This window comes from Ogataea parapolymorpha, chromosome IV, assembly GCF_000187245.1.
Source record: "Ogataea parapolymorpha DL-1 chromosome IV, whole genome shotgun sequence".
In the NCBI taxonomy this organism is placed as follows: domain Eukaryota; kingdom Fungi; phylum Ascomycota; class Pichiomycetes; order Pichiales; family Pichiaceae; genus Ogataea; species Ogataea parapolymorpha.
The window spans coordinates 26,268-42,689 of record NC_027863.1 but is presented as its reverse complement, the minus strand read 5'-3'; the positions used below and the strand labels follow the sequence as shown (position 1 = coordinate 42,689).

The window sequence follows — 16,422 nt, the reverse complement described above, 5'->3', positions numbered from 1 at the left end:
GAAATTTATTATTTATCATGGTATCTCGGGGAAACAAGTTTGTATTCGTGCAAACGCTGTTTGAGAAAGGAGAAGAGCCGGAGAAGAGCGCGGGCCGCGATAGCAGACGGACGCTGGGACGGACCAAGCGGACACGGGTGTCTGTGGCCTGCGACCGGTGCAAGAGACGGAAGAAGCGGTGCGAGGGACTAGAACCATGCGAAAACTGCAAACTGGCCGACGCCCGGTGCTCGTACTCACGCGCACTTAGGACGCAAATAAGGAAAAACAGGGAGAAGGAGGACGCAGTTGATGAACAGGTTCCAACAGAGGCTCTCATGGTAGACTCCGGTAGCACATGCGAGCCACAACCCACCTCCCCACCTAACTCAACAAAACACAGCCCGAACGCAGAATTCGCTCACGCGGACGAGAACGAGGTGCTTGCAGAAGCCCTTCAAAACCGGATTCTGGCCCTGAAAAAACAATTTTCTATGTTGCAAGAGGAGCTCGCAGCTTTGCGGCCACACAAGGCGCGCGCCGAGAAGTGCTCGAGCGACTTCTACAAGTCGATTCGACTGCTTTTACATGACACCCAGGACGAGACGTACGCTGGCAGCACAGCCATTGTGTCCAAAGTGAACTCGATCAAGAATTGGATTCTCTCGAAACTATACAGGGAGATGAAAGACTCCCACTCGTTCACCAAACCGCCACCCGACCACGCCAAAATTATGCGCATTCTGGACAGCCGTGCCAGCAGCACGGTGCCGGTAGCCCCCACGGAAGAGCTCGAAACGATGTTTGTGCAGTACTTCAACCGGCTCATGGGCCAGCGGTATTTTTTCTACGAGCCGGAGGAGCTGGAGCAGCTGTTTGAGGTGCATTTCGGCGGGTCCGATTCACTTTGTCCCAAATTCACCAGCCGAGCGCACCAGGACGCCATTGCAAGCTTGATTCTCGGCACGGGCTGCCGTCTAGTGATGATGTCGAAACAGATGAATTTCCTCAACCCGAAGGTTTATTTCGACCGTGCCATGGACCTACTCTCCAGCATAGAGTCAGCACTCAACTCTCTAGACCAGATCCGTCTCATCATGTACATCTCCCTGTACTTGCTGGTCTCGTACGATCACAACGTCAAGTTCACAATGAACATCTGGGAGCTGTCGGGGCTAGCGATTCGTAAGATCACCCAGACAGGCCTGCATCGCTTCAACATCCCGGCCGTCGAGACAGCAAAGGAGTACGAAACAAAAAAGCGCATTTTCTGGTCCGTCTACACGTTCGAGAAGGTGCTATGCATGACGCTGGGCCGCCCTGCGTCAATCTCCGAGGACGAGATAGATGTGCCGTACCCGCTCAACATCGACTCGCTGGCGGAAATCGACGCCAAGGACCTGTACAAACTGCAGATCGAGCAGCAGCGGCTGCAATACCAGCAGCACGACCACCGCATCACGTATCCGCAAAAAATCTCCCGCACATACTATCTCATCCAGATGTGCCGCGTCCGTGAGCTTGAGCTGCGCATCGGGAACCTGGAGCAGTCGATCGCCGTGCCGCTCGCAGCGTCGATGATCGACACCGCGCCGCATATAGAGCCGCAATTCAACGCACGCTACCAGAAAATCGAGACAGAGCTCGAGAACTGGCGCGCCCAGCTCCCGACGGAGTCGGAATTCCTCGACGGCCTGCGTCGTGAAATCCCGTTCGAGTACCTGACCCTTTGCTACCACCGGTCGAAAATGTTTCTGTGTCTCACCAGAATCATGCACAGCGTCGACACGGACCACAAGAGCTTCCATGCGCTTTTGGTTGAGATTTCTGAGGCAGCAGGCGGTGTTTGCAAGGCGTACATGGCCATCACAAAGGACCCGGCATTTGGCTACGGCATGTTTAGTTTGCACTCTGTTTTCCTTGTCGGCATTATTCTCGCGTACTCGATTCTCAACCTTGACCACGAGCTGCTTGTCACCTCGCAAATGTGGAAATTCCACAATTATCTGCGCCACTGCTCGGTGCTGCTCTCACTGTTTGCCGAGCGCACAAAAAAGGCCGCCAGCTTCCGCATCCTGTTCGACAGACTGCTCGAGGAAGGCATTTTCCGCACCGCAGCGGGCTCGCCAGAAATGCCGGCCACTCCGGCCAGTTTCTACTCGCAAACGTTCGAGTCGGGCGACCTCGAGCTGCGGAATCTGATGGACATCTTTAGCTCCAACACAGAAAACCACTGGAACATCAGCGACGAGGACGAGTTCTGGGAAAAACTAGATTCTAACCGCTCTCTACATAAATAATTCCGCTATAACTTCATCTTTGGCTCCTCCCACCAGTCAATATCTCCAAAGTCCGGAAACTCCTTCGCAACACGCCAGTCCATCGCGAGCGGGTCGAACGCCGTCCCAGTGCGCCATTTCCAGCTCTCCGCATACTCTGGCTCCAACGTGTTCTCCATCCGCGCAACAATATACTTCCCGATGTTCGGCAAAAACTTGTACCCGTGGCCCGAGTCGCCTGTAGCAACGAACGTATTATTATGACCCGGCACGCGGTCAATAATAAAGTGCGAGTCCCCCGTGTCCCCCACCCAGCACGCCTTTGCATTGAACGGCTCGTGGTATGCCAGCTCCGGACAATACTTGTTGAGCAGCGCCTTGAGCTCGCCGTAGCAGTGTTTTGGCATCGTGTCTCGCGGATTTTCGTTCTTGTACCGCGGTAGAGACAGTTTCTTGTCCTTGTCGTGCGGATTGGCCACCAGATGCGACGCCCCGGCTCCTGGCAGCGCCACCTTGATGATCCGTGTCTTTGGGTCTGGGGGGAAGAAGTAGCCCATGTCGGAGTCGAAAATGATCGGAATGTCCTTGTATTTGGCATATTCCTCGGGCGTCAGCTGGATGTGCGCAACGTACAGACTGGTGGCCGACTGCTGTCCGTTCAGGTCGACGGCCGTGCCGGTGTTGGCTCCGCAGCAGATCAAAATCTGGTCGGCCGTGTACAACGTTCCGGCAGCTGTTTTCACATACGTCTTGCCGTGCTGCTCTTGAAGCCCAGAAAAATAGCCCTCCGCTCCAAACGTGAACTCCACGCCCAGCTCCAGACACCGGCTATATAGGGCCTTGAGCGAATTGCTGGCGTGGCCTAGCCCGGACTCCGGGTTGAACTTGAACTCTTGCTCGTCGCCCAGTCGGTTGTGCAGAAATTGCGGGTGTTTCTCGGCTAGAGATTTACTTCCTCTCAAATACTCCACCCGCTGTCCCTCGCCCAGCGCACGCAGATTCTGGATACCCTGCTCCTCAAACTTCTTCCGCCCAGCGTGCTCCTTGGGAGTAACCAGTACACGGCCACACTCGTTGTATAGTCCCTGAAGGTCTGGGTCAGTTTTCCACAAATTAATTGCCTCCACGGCCATCTTGGAGTAAATCATGTCGGTGTACTCTGCCCTGATGATTTTATTGAAATCATTGGCAGCAGACCAGGGCGAGGGCGGCTCGTAGACATCAATTGCCCGCACATAATATCCCTTCAAGGCCAGCTCTCTTGCAGCGGAGAGCCCAAACACACCGCATCCTACAATTAGCACGCTTGACATTTTGTCCCAAAAATATCTTTATCACCGGCTTTATACTTTTTTAATTTTTTTCGTGACTTCTGGAAACTCGATCCGCGCGGTCTGATAAGCCATTTTTTGAAAAAATTGATAACAGCTAATTTCATTGGACTCCTCATGAAGGGTATCAAGAAGAGTAAATCCGGGTGTCTGGTGTGCAAACGACGCAAGAAAAAATGCGACGAGGCCAAACCCAGATGTGGACATTGCCAACGGCTTGGTCTGGAGTGCAAATACGGCGTCGTCCTTAACTGGATGAAAATACAGCTGCGTGCTCGATTCCATGCCAGCGGTGCACAGCCGACAAACCACCATCTTCTCAATGCCAACTTCACCAACATGGGACTGGCATACCATTTGCTGCAAATGTCTCCAAATTGTCCCGTCCGCGTCCATAACGAGCTCTGGACTGCCACCGTTGCCGAGCCGTGCATCGACCCACGGAAAACGTCGCCAGAGTACCTTTTCAACCACTATGTCCGCAACATGTCCAAGTCGCGCTCGTTCTGCGGGAGCACAGACACGGCCAACGAGTTTGTATCCATCATCGTGCCGCTGTGCAAGAACTTCACCGCGCTGAACCAGTCTGTGCTGTGCTACGCGGCCATCGACCTACTCAAAGAGGAGCTCACTAGCACAACACCACATAAAGATGTTTTGCAGAGCTACTACTCATTGTACGTCCAGTTCAAAGACGACGCTATCAATGGGCTGCACTTGATCCTGGACACGTGCGACCTGTCAAACCTCGAGATCCTGGAGGAGTTGATTATTACCATCATGATTTTGTGCGCAGCAGAAATCGCAAATAACACCAGCAAAAACTGGGTGAACCTGATGAAGGAGGGGTTTTTGGTGTTCTCATCGCTGCAGCCGACGCAGATTCTCAACTCAAAAGTACTCACGTTTGTGTATCGCTATTTTTCACTGCGTTACGTTCTGCTCGTGTGCACATTGAAAGGAGACGTTCTGGCACAATTGCTTGACTCGTGCCGCTGGCCGGTCATTGAGTCCTTCTTTGAGAGCGACACAGTGGACCATCTTTTTGGGTGCTCGCCGAAACTACTCCACACCATCCATCAGATGGCTATGTTGAACCATGCTCGCGAAACAAATGCCATTGAGGAGTCTGTTCTTGTAGAGCAGTATTTGGGTATATGGACCACGCTTTCGGAGATGAAACAGAGAACAGCTCAGGACATCTCTGAACTGGACATGTGTGCAGCGGCATACCTTGTTGCGGCCAAAGTCTACTTCTGCATGCTGCTCTTGATCGGCAACCTCTCTTTCAATAGAAACTTTAAAAAAAAGTTTCTTCTGCTCACCAAAAACCTTACAGAGTTGCTGATCGGCCTCAGCAAGGTCAACATGAAGGTTTTTTTCCCCGGTTGGACGCTGCTTGTCCTCGCAGCCTGTCAGAGCTGCACCCCTGCGGGCGAGGACGTTCGGCAGCAGATCATGGGCATCTTCCAGACGCTGGAACTAAAATGGCCACTGAGCACTGTTGCAGAGCTCAAGGACGCCGTGCAGTCGATCTGGGTGCTCTACGACACAAGCATCGAGGAGCCAGAAAATTTAGCTGGCGCATTGAGATTAGAGCCCAACGGCGTTGACTGGCGCGACATGATCTGTGCTGCCAATTATTGGCTTCCACTGGTTTAAATTAAAGACGCTATATATTTGGTTAGCTCCATGGCCTTTTCATCCTCGAGCCGGCGACAAATAACCTGTAGAGACACAGCAGCCCCGTCAAACTTAGCCAAGTTGGCAGCATATGTCTCATGGACATGTCTGTCAACCTCCGAGATGAACTCTGTTTTCGGATACGGCGTGTCTTTGCTGACATCACACTTTCCGACTGGGAAAGTAGTGCCTGAGTAGTCAAGGCCGTTCCAGATGGCTGTGAACGGAAGCGTCACCACGCCGTACTTCAAACATGCCGGGAATGGCGACACCGGCGTGATGATGGCATCCAGGCCGTGCTTGTTCCACAATTCCATGTATTTTTGTGTAAGTGCGGTGCGCTTGCGTTGCAACTCCCAAAGCTCTGACACAGGCATGTCACGTGCTGTCGGAAACCATTTCGACAGCAGCGGATCCACTGGTTCGCCAGATTTCTTGATTAGTTCCAGGATGCTGCGGTAGCCATTTGCTCCGAAAAAGGGATAAATAGCGTCTTTTATCTCAGTCAGGTAGTAGTTTGGCCATTCAACCACCTCGTGCCCTGCAGCCTCCAAAGCACTACTAACCTTAGTCATAGCGTTCACGAGCGGCGCTGTGGCCGTCGAGGTACCATCGTTATCGAGAATGGCGATCTTTAGCTTTCGTGGCAACTCAACAGAACGGTACTCGAGGGGTAAACAGCCTGCGTCAATGTCCAGGTGTGGCTTTGAGGCTATAATGGTCTTCAGAACGTACTCAACATTTTCCAGATAGTAAGACATCACGCCGTAGACAGACTTGATGGACTCCTGTCCCGGCTGGCCTGACGCTGTGCCATAGGTGGGGATTCTTCCAAACGATGGCTTGATCGAGTATATTCCGTTCAGAGCAGCAGGGTGTCTCACGGAACCTCCGATATCTGATCCAATACCAAACGAAGAGCCCCTGAGGGCCCCTATGGCAGCTTCGCCACCGGACGACCCGCCATTGTTGAGGTATCGGCGGTTGTGAGGATTCAGAGTCCGTCCCCACAGAGTGTTCACCGTCTCAGAGTACATCATTCCGGAGGACGTGTTGGTTTTGCAGATAATAATTGCACCCAGTCGTTTTAGCAGCTTCACAATAGCCGAATCCTCAGTCGCCACTTTTTCAGCCAGACCCACAAATCCCATCGAAGTGGCAAACCCCTTTAGGTTGATGTTGTCTTTGAGGGAAACAACGATCCCGTGGAGGGGACCAACCAGTTCATTTTTTTGCTCGAGGAAACGATCTTGCTCGACCGCTTCCTTCAAGGCTTCCTCGAATCTCACCTCCGTGATAAAATTGGCAAGCCCGTGGCCAACGGCCGCCCGGCGACAGTACAATAATGTCACCTGGCGGGCACTCAAGGAACGAGTAAGATATTCCTTCTGCAGCTGCTCAATAGTCAGACTTACAATCCTATTCTCCTCATCGGTAAATAAAGTATCGATATATCCGGTCACATCGTTGACTTCCTCCGGCGACGGCAGATTCGCGATCTGGTACGGACAGAGCAGTCGCTGTTGCTCGCTGAGCTTTTTCTCTCTAACCTCCTCCCAGGTCATGTTGAGCTAAGTTTTTCTGGCACGCTTCTGCCGAAGGCTCTCATCCGGAATTCACAGGCTTGCCTGATTTTTTTACTCTCTTATCGTGCATTTAGGTCGTGTCCATCCGACGGACTTTTTTATTTATATCCGCCGCATGCAGAAACTATAACCTCCATAAAGACACGAGTACAGTCAAGATAATCTGGGATGTCAACCCTTTCGTCTGGCATGGTGTTGTACTTGCCACCCGGACCACACACAATCCCCTCCATGCCCAGCTTCTCGTAAAGATGGCCTGCATCGCTCCCGTAGAAGCAGGGTGGCTTGAGCGCGCCTGTAGGCTGGTCCACCCCGCGCACCTTCCTGTAGCACTGGTTGAGAAGTTGCACGATCTCGGCCTTGGGGTCGACCTCAAACGGTGGCATAAAGTCGCGTTTTTCCAGGCTCAGCTCGTACTTCATTTTCGGATACTTTTCCTGCGTCTTCTTTAGCTCAGTCTCCAGATCCTCAAGCACTATCTCTTCATTCTGGCCTGGGGCGTATCTTGCCGCCCCGGTAAAAGTAACAAAGTCTGCCACTTGTGGAGGCCGCCAGGTCTCGTAGTTTCTGCCCAGACCGCCCCTGATAGTTCCGACGTGGCATCTGTTGACGCTCTCGTGCGTGGCGGAACGTGCTTTGGAGAACTTGAGGTCCGTTAGCCGGTGGATCGCATCCATAGAGGCCAGAATCGAGTCTGTGGCCTCCTCACGTTTGGACATGTGGCGAGTGTCCCCCACAACGTTGACCTTGAAAATAGCCGAGCCAGCGTGCATCACTAAAGCATAAACATCGGTTGGCTCGCAGTTGATGAAGAAGTCTGCCGAGTCCTTGGTAATAACCTTTTGTGAAAGCAAGGCCATGGTTCCAGCACCACCCTGAAGCTCGCCCACAACAAAGGTCAGCGTCAGGTCCTTGGATATTTGAAATCCAGCATCCTTAAGCGTCTTGACTGCCATGTAGTAGGCACAACAGCCGGATTTCATGTTGCTGACACCAATGCCATAAATAAAGTTATCATCCACCTTGCCCTCATAGGGATCAACCGTCCAGCCCTCAGTAACAGGGTTCACGTCCACATGGCCGTTGAAGAGCAGCTTCTTTCCCTCATACTTGTTTGTGCCCTCCCACACGCCAACAGAGTTGTATCTCTTCATGCCGTCGGTTTGGTCAGTGAACTCCAAACTCTCCGCTTTCAGGCCAATGTCTTGCATGGCGCGAGTCATATAATTGACAGCATCAATCTCGCCTGGTGTCCTGGATTGTGAATGGATCTTGATGAAGTTGGACAGGAAGTCCAGACACTCCTTTTCGTTCAGTTGCGGTAGCTCAGACATGGTCACTAATAACGCAGAGTGGATAGACTTTCACGTTATTATATGACTGACAATAGAACGGCGGGCGGCACTACTTTTCCGTCGGCTGGACCCGTCCTGGTTTCAGAGCGTATCGTGCATGCTATCAGTAATTTTTTTTTATTTTTCGCAAGTCTGGTCCCGCAGGCTTACGGAGGGCCGATGCTGGGAGCATATATATATGGGCATTCAGAATGTTCCCGATATCGCAAATGTCGACGATTGATGAGACCAAATCGGGCTCTGTGACAGAGGTGCAAGTGCCAGAAGAAGCCATCAAAGACGTCGCCTATGAATTGTTCCAGGAAGGTGGGGCCAACGATGAAGTGGACCCTAAAGACTCTTCCCGTATAGCCAGAAAACTCGACGTCCACATGATGTGGGTGCTGTGCACTCTGTACGGTATTAACTACGTTGATAAGGCAGCACTGGCATGGGCCGTTCTGTTTACCTTCGAGGAAGACCTTGGACTCACCGGAAGTGACTACTCGTGGGTTTCGTCGATCTTCTATTTTGGCTACTTGGGCGCCCAGCTCCCAGCATCCTACCTTTTGCAACGCTTCCCAGTGGGTAAAGTGATCTGCTTCTCCTCCTTTGCGTGGGGGATCATCATGCTTGCCCACATGGGTTGCAAAAACTACGCCGGTATTCTTGTCTGCAGATTCCTCCTCGGAGTGTTTGAGGCCCCTGTCTCAGGTGGATTTGTGCTATTCACGTCTTTGTTCTACACCAGAAAAGAACAGGTGTCTCGGACCATGTACTGGGGCTCCATGCAGGGTATTTTCTACGTGATTTTCGGATTTATCACCTACGGTTTGGGCCACGCGCATAGCTCCTCCCTAAAAGAGTGGCAGCTGATTTACTTAGTTTTGGGACTCTGTTCGGTCATTATCGCGTGCGTGTGGTTTGCATTGATCCCAGACTCACCGGACAAAGCAAGATTTCTGTCCAAGGAGGAAAAAATTATTGCCGTCAAAAGAGTCTCCAAAAACATGATGGGTGTCAAGACCAACGACTGGAAATACAGCCAGGTTTGGGACTGCCTTGTTGACCCAAAGACGTGGCTTATGGTTGCATTCATTATCTTTTCTATGATTCCAAACGGTGGTCTAACCAACTTCGGCTCTTTGGTGCTTAAAAGTATCGTCCATAACAGGGTCCAATCCATTGCGATTGGTGTGGGCAGCTCGTTTTTCTCGTCCGGCCAAATGCTAATTTACTCCGTTTTGTCCATGAAGTACCACAATTTGAGAACTATTGGAATGAGCGCGCCTTTGCTACTGGCAATTGCAGGTTTGTCTGCTGTCTACGCGACAGAGGACCACGGCGCCAAGTGGGGCCGTGTTTTTGCTTACTGGATGATCAACTCGTACGCAGTCACGTGGCCGTTTGCTCTTTCGATCATTGGATCAAACTACGCAGGACACACCAAACGTGCCACCATGAGCATGTTGCTGCTAATTTTCTTTGCCGTGGGAAACATCATCGGTCCATTCTGTTTTACCAGTGAGGATGCTCCAAAATACACCAAGGCTCTGGCTACAAATTTGGGCTGTTTCTGTGCCTGTTTCCTCATCGCAGTGCTCCTGAGACTGTATCTGATATGGGAGAACCGTAGAAGAGACGCGAAATACGGGCCCGTTGCCGAGCTTACGGAAGACGAAAGACAGCAGGGCATCATCAACGGTATGAAGGATCTCACAGATACGGAAAACAAGGAGTTCCGATTTGTACTATAATATAGGTCTATCTTAATTTTAATTAATTTTTATCGGCCCACCAGATTGGGTTTATGCGATAACTGAGAAAATAAGATCTGCTCCGACAAGTTTGTTCGTTCAATATTTCCCATGGCAAGTTATCTCCCTGTTGAGAATGGCACCCGGTCGTTTTGGCTGAGTGCAGAGACTGAGTTTGGCTCTACAAGGACGACAGAGAACCTTCCTTCAGAAGTCGATGTGCTGATCATTGGTGGTGGTTATTCTGGAGCCACCACAGCGTACTATTTGTTGAATGGAAAAAATCGGCCAGAGTCTGTTCTCCTGCTCGAAGCCAGAACTCTGTGCTCTGGCGCTACTGGAAGAAATGGAGGCCATTTCAAGCCAAGCTTTTACAGCTCGTCAATCTCTCACACCGAGAAGTACGGTCAGAAAGCCTGTGCTGATATCACGAACTTCGAAATGGCACACTTAAAAGAGTTGAGAGAGGTGCTCGAAAAAGAAAAGCTCGACTGTGAGTACATTGTCACCAGAGGCTGCGACGTGTACACGTCTGAAAAGGGCGCCCAAAGGGCAATTGCAAATTTCCACCACATGATGGAAAATCCATACGTTGAAAATAAACACGAGTTCCAGCTGCATGTCGGCGACCGCGCAAAAATTCTTTCGAAAATGCCCGACGCGCGTGCTTGTGTGACGGGACCAGCGGGCCAAATGTGGCCGTACAAGCTGATGGTTGCATTGTTGGAAATATGTACCACCAAGGGACTCAATATTCAGGCCAACACTCCTGTCTTGAGCACTGAAAAGCAAAAGAACGGAAAGTACTTGGTGCACACCGAAAGAGGCGATGTCATTGCCAAGTCTCTCGTGATAGCCACCAATGCGTACACGGCCTCCGTTGAGCCTCGTTTTGAGAACAAGATTGTCCCCATCAAGGGCATTTGCAGCCACATTATTTCGTCTGGGGCCAAAGCTCCGGCCCATCTGACCAATTCCTACGGACTTCTCCTTCCACAGAACAGTGATTACCTCATCAACAGGCCTGACGGCTCCATTATCCTGGGAGGTGCCAAAGAGCACCTTTTTCCGTATAAGGAGCGTTTCTACAACGTGGTGGACGATAGCACTCTGGTTCCAAATGCAGAAGACTACTTTGAAGGATACATGGAGAAGAACTTTTACAGCTGGCAGGAATCGAAGTCAGCCGTTGCCAAGGTCTGGAGTGGTATAATGGGTTATGCTGATGATGGCCTGCCATATGTTGGCGAGCTCGAGGAAAAGAAGTTCATCCTGGCCGGGTTTGGTGGCCATGGAATGCCCCGGATTCTCCTTTGTGCAAAGGCTGTTGCCAAATATATCAAGGGCGAATCCAGCGAATTCGAAGTTCCTCGTCCATTTTTGGTTACTCCTGAGAGAATGGAGCGGACAGAGAACGGCGTTCTTGCATCTCTACAAGCTGTTGTTGAAAAATAAAGTATGTTATTTTTTTCTGAGTGCCAGTAGCGGGCTTTTATTCACCTCGAAATCCTTAAGCTTTTCCCAATTGTGTGCATCCAAACAGGCCTGGCGAGATAGCAGCACAGCGGGACCAGCACGCGCTTTGACGTCATCCTTGTACGCATGGATCATCTCTTGCCACGAGATCTCCTGTTTCTGACATTTTTCCAGCAGATCGATGAGAAGCTTCACGTCTGCAATGGCATGATTTCCAGCCTCTCCCCTGTACATGACCATGGCATGGCACGCATCTCCAACCAAAATGATTTTGCCCTGCTTGTCGTCAAAGTCGGCATATGGCCAGTCAGAAAGCCGTATCTCCATGAATCGATCGGAGGCTGCCACCATTTTTTCTCGTAGAAACATAAGATTCTCGTTCAAGCCCGAAGACACTTTTTTGATAACGGCGATCTTATCTTCGACAGTGTCAAACTTCTCGGCAGCCTTGTCAGCACAATTCCAAGAAAAGTTCACCTGACACTGGTAGAAATTGGATCTGTTGTAGGCTGGCGAAGAAAGCAGAGAAAACCAGAAGAATGTGTTGTTGGATGGTATTGTTCCTTGAAATAGCAAACTGTCAAAGTGCTTTGACACCTGATCGTACTCTTGTTGGGTAAGCTCAACAGTAGATCCCAAGAATCTGACTGGAAGGTCATATAGCTGGTAATTATCTGGATTGGTGAACCGTCTAGTGATAGAGTTGCTTCCTTCTGCTCCAATCAGGAGTTTACCGGTGAACGTTCTGCCATTCTCACATATAACTGTCACTTCGGTGTCTGTAGTCCTGACCTCTACCGTTTTGCAACTCCAATTAACGTCAATTCCCTCTAGCAGGGTCTTTCTGATCTGTTCTCTTCTGACTCGCAGTCTTTTGGATGGAGGAATGTGAACCAGCGATTTTGCACTTTCTGCGTTGATATACACAAAGTTTCCGCTGTCATTCAAATGAAAGTTTTCCAGCACCTGGCATTCGTAGACCTTCTTTTGTATCTCTTGCGGCAAAAGTGAAAGGAAGTCATTCAAAGCCCAATGCAGAGTAATACCCCATCCTTGGCCACGAGACGAAACCGATTCATCCCTATCAAAGATGATATAAGGAATCCCCAGCTGTTTGAGAGCTTGCGCTGTGAGCAAGCCAGCAATTCCAGCTCCTGAAATGAGAATTGGCAGTCGATCCCAAGACATTATTTTCTTTGAGTTGGAAAATCGGTCTTTTTATTTTCAAGCCCGTTGCTCCATTGGAGATAAAAAAATCTTATCGCTGCGGAATTGTTACATAAAGTAGCCGGCGGATTTCGCGAGTGATGATATTTATAGTCCCAATATTCTTTATAGTCCCCGAAATCAAGTATCCTACGATAATATGAGCGGACACGAGGCAATTAACCCTATCCACCCTTCCATGGTGGGTAAACTCGACCCAGAGTTTGAGAAGATGTACAATGAGCATGTTGCCAATACCCCTAACCGTCCTATCGATCTTCCTTTGCTGAGAAAGAATTACAATAAAATATATTCCTATGGCACTGCTCCTGCACCGGAAATTAAGAACATTGAAAATACAACGTTTCCAAGCTTTGATGGCGAACCGGTGGCCCTGCGAATTTACCGGCCAAACGACTACTCAGAGTCTGAAAAGTTGCCAGTTCACCTGGATTTCCATGGAGGCGGTGCAGCAGTTGGTGATCTCGACACCGAAGCCCACATTCTGAAAGAGTACGTTGCAAGAGCAAGAATTGCCGTCGTGGATGTTGATTATAGACTAATTCCGGAATACAAGTTTCCTACTGGTGTCAAAGACTGCTTTGAAGCCACCAAATACGTCTATGAGCACGCCGATGAACTTGGGTTCGATAAAAATTCCATTTCTGTCGGAGGAGTTTCCGCTGGCGGCCACATTTGTCTGGCTGTGGATCATCTCTGCCGCGACATTGGGCTCAAGCTGGTGTTGGTTTGTGCCGGTACGCCTCAGATTGCCGATATCTCTAACGTCAAAACCGCAGCAGACTCTCCATACCTTTCGATCAAGGAGTGCGAGTTTGCCCCTACATTGAACTGGGCACGTTTGAAGTGGTTTGACGACATCAAGTGGAAATGGCTCGAGGATCTGACCGAGGAGCAGAAACAGAAGGAACTGGCGGAAATCGGATGGCTCAAAGATCTGATGCTGGCTCCGAATTTCAAGGGATTGACCAAAACTCTCGTTTTCACTGCTGGATTGGACCCTTTGAGGAGTGAAGGCCTCGAGTACGCCAAGAAGCTCATGGACTACGGTGTGGAGGTTGTGTACAAATGCTACGAAGGTGTGCCACATCCATTCCAGCATATGAATAAGAACCTCTGGCAGGCACGGGACTTTATCTACAGAACGTCTCTAGAGCTGGCTTTGGCACACAAAACTTTGACTTTTTAGATATGCGGAATTAGAGCTTATCACACCGACAGTAATAATTTGTAAATTCCACCGGCAGCTTTCTCGAATTCCGCCAGGTGCGAGCGCAGGTTTAAAAGATATCTACCTCCCATATCTTTCCACATCATGACGTTGGATTGGATAGTCCCCAAAGGCACTGTTGTGCTTGTCACTGGCGGCACTGGCTTTATAGGTGCACACTGTATCCAGGTTCTTCTTGAGAACGGATTCAAAGTTAGGGCTGCTGTCCGGTCTAAAACCAAAGGAGAGCAACTAGTCAAGTCGTTTGAGCAGTATAAACCTGCGCTTACCTTTGGAATCATAGAGGATGTGAGCGACTACGACTCACTGGTTCGTCTTGCTGAGGGTTGTTCGGGAATTTTACACCTTGCAAGCCCATACACATATGCTGTTAAGGACTTTGCAAAGGAACTGCTGGATCCAGCCCTAAAAGGTACACAAACGGTGATGGAAGCTGCTGCTGCCCACAAGTCAATAAAACGAGTGGTCATCACGTCGTCATTCGCGGCGGTTTTCGATGCCACCAAGGGCTTGCAACCAAACGTTGTTTTGACCGAAAAGGATTTTTCTCCACTAACATACGAGGATGGAGTCAACACCACAGATCCAGCTGTTGCATACAGAGCATCCAAGATTGTTGGAGAGAGAGCAGCCTGGGACTTTATTAACCAAAAAAAACCTTCTTTTGACATTGCCGTCCTCTGCCCGCCTATGGTCTACGGCCCTCTTGCTACCACGGAGCTGCTTTCGTCTTTGGACAATCTGAATTTCAGTAACTTGACCATCTGGAAAATGGCCACTTCTGGATCAGCCACACCGGTGCCGCCCACGAAAGGCCCTGTGTATGTGGATGTGCGGGATCTTGCGTTTGCTCATTTTCGTGCGCTGGTAGTGCCGGAAGCGGCCAACCAGAGATTTATGGTTTCCGCTGGGGATTTTAGCAACCAGGAAATTTGTGATAACTTGAGAGATAATCTCAGCACTGCAAGAGCAAAGCACGTTCCTATTGGAACCCCCTACCAAAACACGGAGCCGGAACACTTCACCACAGATTCGTCCAAGGCAATTGACATTTTGGGTGTTACATTTAGACCAATTAAGGATTCGGTTCTGGATCTAGTGAATCAACTGTATAGCTATATTGAATAACTATAAAATTCCCATTTGTTTTGCTTGCTCTTCGATATCGGCTTTGATATCGTAGCCGCAAATCTCAGTAATGGTCAGCTTGTCAGGCCGGTCATTATCCTTGCTGGACCACCCAATACGCTCGTTCAAATTTTCCCGCGCTCTCAAAGAAGCGGCCTGGATCCTGGTAGCACGAGGTTTGCGAACTTTTTCATACAACTTGAGACCGTCTGGCACCGAAAACTTGAAACGGTCGCTAAAGATGTAGCCAATAGCAAAAGCATCTTCAATGGCCGTGACGGCACCAAGAGACTGGTCGGGCATCATTGGGTGAATTGCATCTCCCATCATCACAACCTTGCCCTTTTGCCAGTGTTCATAAGGCTGATGAACATACAGTCTCCATTGCTTGATATCGTAAGCAATTTTGAATAGATCCAGCACTTTTGAGTCCAGATCAGGAAATGTGCCACACAGCTCTTCAACAGAAGCTTCGTCATTCCAGCCACCCATACGAAGGTCGTTTTTCACTGCTGGATAGAAACAGTAGCAGGAAACCACTTCGCCGCCTTTACAGGGAGACATGACGATTTTGTCAATTCCAGAAGATCCTGGAGTCCCTCTCCACCAATATTCAATAGCCTCGTTTTTAGAAAAATCGGTGAGACCCTTGGCCACCACCTCCTTTGTGTCAAACAAGCATCTAAAGCAACAGGAGGTCGAGGGTTTGAAATCTGGCGGGTTACCAATCTGTTCACGAGTGAGTGATCGGATTCCGTCAGCAGCAACAATCAGATCGTGCGTCGCCTCGTGACCGTTCTCGAAAGTTATCTTTCCAGATTCTGCGTCAACGTTCAGCGCTTTGTGATCAACTAGAAGCTTGCAAGGAATTCCCTCTCCATTTTCATCCAAGGCACACTTGAGAAGCAAGTCGTGGATGTCGATTCTATGAAGATTGTAGTAAGGCACTCCAAAAGACTCTTCGTAGTCGCCGAGGTCATAGACCCCAGTGATCTCACCGTTATCAAACTGACGTTTTATCAACTTCTTCAAAATCACCGGTTTGGTCTCCAGCAAAGGCACCCCAAGCTCCCTAAGCAGCCTTCCTCCGTTGGAAGCACAGGATAAACTTGCACCAACTTCCCCTGCATAGTGATATCTCTCATATATTGTCACCTCGTGGCCAAATTTGCGAAGGCTGATGGCCGCTGTGAGACCAGCGATTCCGCCACCAATGACTCCAACGTTCAAGTTCTGTTTTCTTTCAGGCATTTCTTGCAAACACCACTATTGACGTGCAACTTAAATAACCATCTCAAGTTTCGGGCCGGAGACTTTTTTATTTGTTCCGCTCGGAGATTTTCCCACGATTTGCGCTTATCTTTTTATCTTATCATGTGAACTTTTTTTCTTCGCTAAAGTCAAATAACAG

At 49.9% G+C, this 16,422-nt stretch overlaps 11 protein-coding genes across 11 annotated transcripts; 6 read left to right on the top strand and 5 right to left on the bottom strand.

The window, feature by feature from the left end:
• Window positions 1-17: 17 nt before the first annotated feature.
• On the top strand, window positions 18-2,279 carry HPODL_00915 (putative membrane protein; the record flags this gene model as incomplete). The annotated part of the gene is made up of 1 exon (XM_014079357.1): window positions 18-2,279. One exon carries the CDS (start codon window positions 18-20, stop codon window positions 2,277-2,279), a length of 2,262 nt encoding a protein of 753 aa, XP_013934832.1.
• A 5-nt stretch (window positions 2,280-2,284) lies between these two features.
• On the bottom strand, window positions 2,285-3,571 carry HPODL_00914 (L-pipecolate oxidase; the record flags this gene model as incomplete). The annotated part of the gene is made up of 1 exon (XM_014079356.1): window positions 2,285-3,571. One exon carries the CDS (start codon window positions 3,569-3,571, stop codon window positions 2,285-2,287), a length of 1,287 nt encoding a protein of 428 aa, XP_013934831.1.
• A 135-nt stretch (window positions 3,572-3,706) lies between these two features.
• On the top strand, window positions 3,707-5,251 carry HPODL_00913 (uncharacterized protein; the record flags this gene model as incomplete). The annotated part of the gene is made up of 1 exon (XM_014079355.1): window positions 3,707-5,251. The coding sequence occupies one exon, from the start codon at window positions 3,707-3,709 to the stop codon at window positions 5,249-5,251; it is 1,545 nt and encodes a 514-aa protein (XP_013934830.1).
• On the bottom strand, window positions 5,248-6,837 carry HPODL_00912 (uncharacterized protein; the record flags this gene model as incomplete). The annotated part of the gene is made up of 1 exon (XM_014079354.1): window positions 5,248-6,837. The coding sequence occupies one exon, from the start codon at window positions 6,835-6,837 to the stop codon at window positions 5,248-5,250; it is 1,590 nt and encodes a 529-aa protein (XP_013934829.1).
• A 119-nt stretch (window positions 6,838-6,956) lies between these two features.
• On the bottom strand, window positions 6,957-8,192 carry HPODL_00911 (acetylornithine deacetylase; the record flags this gene model as incomplete). The annotated part of the gene is made up of 1 exon (XM_014079353.1): window positions 6,957-8,192. The coding sequence occupies one exon, from the start codon at window positions 8,190-8,192 to the stop codon at window positions 6,957-6,959; it is 1,236 nt and encodes a 411-aa protein (XP_013934828.1).
• Window positions 8,193-8,404: 212 nt separating this feature from the next.
• HPODL_00910 (uncharacterized protein) lies at window positions 8,405-9,949 on the top strand (the record flags this gene model as incomplete). The annotated part of the gene is made up of 1 exon (XM_014079352.1): window positions 8,405-9,949. One exon carries the CDS (start codon window positions 8,405-8,407, stop codon window positions 9,947-9,949), a length of 1,545 nt encoding a protein of 514 aa, XP_013934827.1.
• Window positions 9,950-10,060: 111 nt separating this feature from the next.
• HPODL_00909 (uncharacterized protein) lies at window positions 10,061-11,404 on the top strand (the record flags this gene model as incomplete). Its single annotated transcript, XM_014079351.1, has 1 exon — window positions 10,061-11,404. The coding sequence occupies one exon, from the start codon at window positions 10,061-10,063 to the stop codon at window positions 11,402-11,404; it is 1,344 nt and encodes a 447-aa protein (XP_013934826.1).
• Window positions 11,405-11,410: 6 nt separating this feature from the next.
• Window positions 11,411-12,613, bottom strand: HPODL_00908 (Aromatic-ring hydroxylase; the record flags this gene model as incomplete). Its single annotated transcript, XM_014079350.1, has 1 exon — window positions 11,411-12,613. One exon carries the CDS (start codon window positions 12,611-12,613, stop codon window positions 11,411-11,413), a length of 1,203 nt encoding a protein of 400 aa, XP_013934825.1.
• Window positions 12,614-12,791: 178 nt separating this feature from the next.
• Window positions 12,792-13,841, top strand: HPODL_00907 (AB hydrolase superfamily protein; the record flags this gene model as incomplete). The annotated part of the gene is made up of 1 exon (XM_014079349.1): window positions 12,792-13,841. The coding sequence occupies one exon, from the start codon at window positions 12,792-12,794 to the stop codon at window positions 13,839-13,841; it is 1,050 nt and encodes a 349-aa protein (XP_013934824.1).
• Window positions 13,842-13,967: 126 nt separating this feature from the next.
• Window positions 13,968-15,011, top strand: HPODL_00906 (uncharacterized protein; the record flags this gene model as incomplete). The annotated part of the gene is made up of 1 exon (XM_014079348.1): window positions 13,968-15,011. One exon carries the CDS (start codon window positions 13,968-13,970, stop codon window positions 15,009-15,011), a length of 1,044 nt encoding a protein of 347 aa, XP_013934823.1.
• Window positions 15,012-16,262, bottom strand: HPODL_00905 (Salicylate hydroxylase (Salicylate 1-monooxygenase); the record flags this gene model as incomplete). Its single annotated transcript, XM_014079347.1, has 1 exon — window positions 15,012-16,262. One exon carries the CDS (start codon window positions 16,260-16,262, stop codon window positions 15,012-15,014), a length of 1,251 nt encoding a protein of 416 aa, XP_013934822.1.
• Window positions 16,263-16,422: the final 160 nt, after the last annotated feature.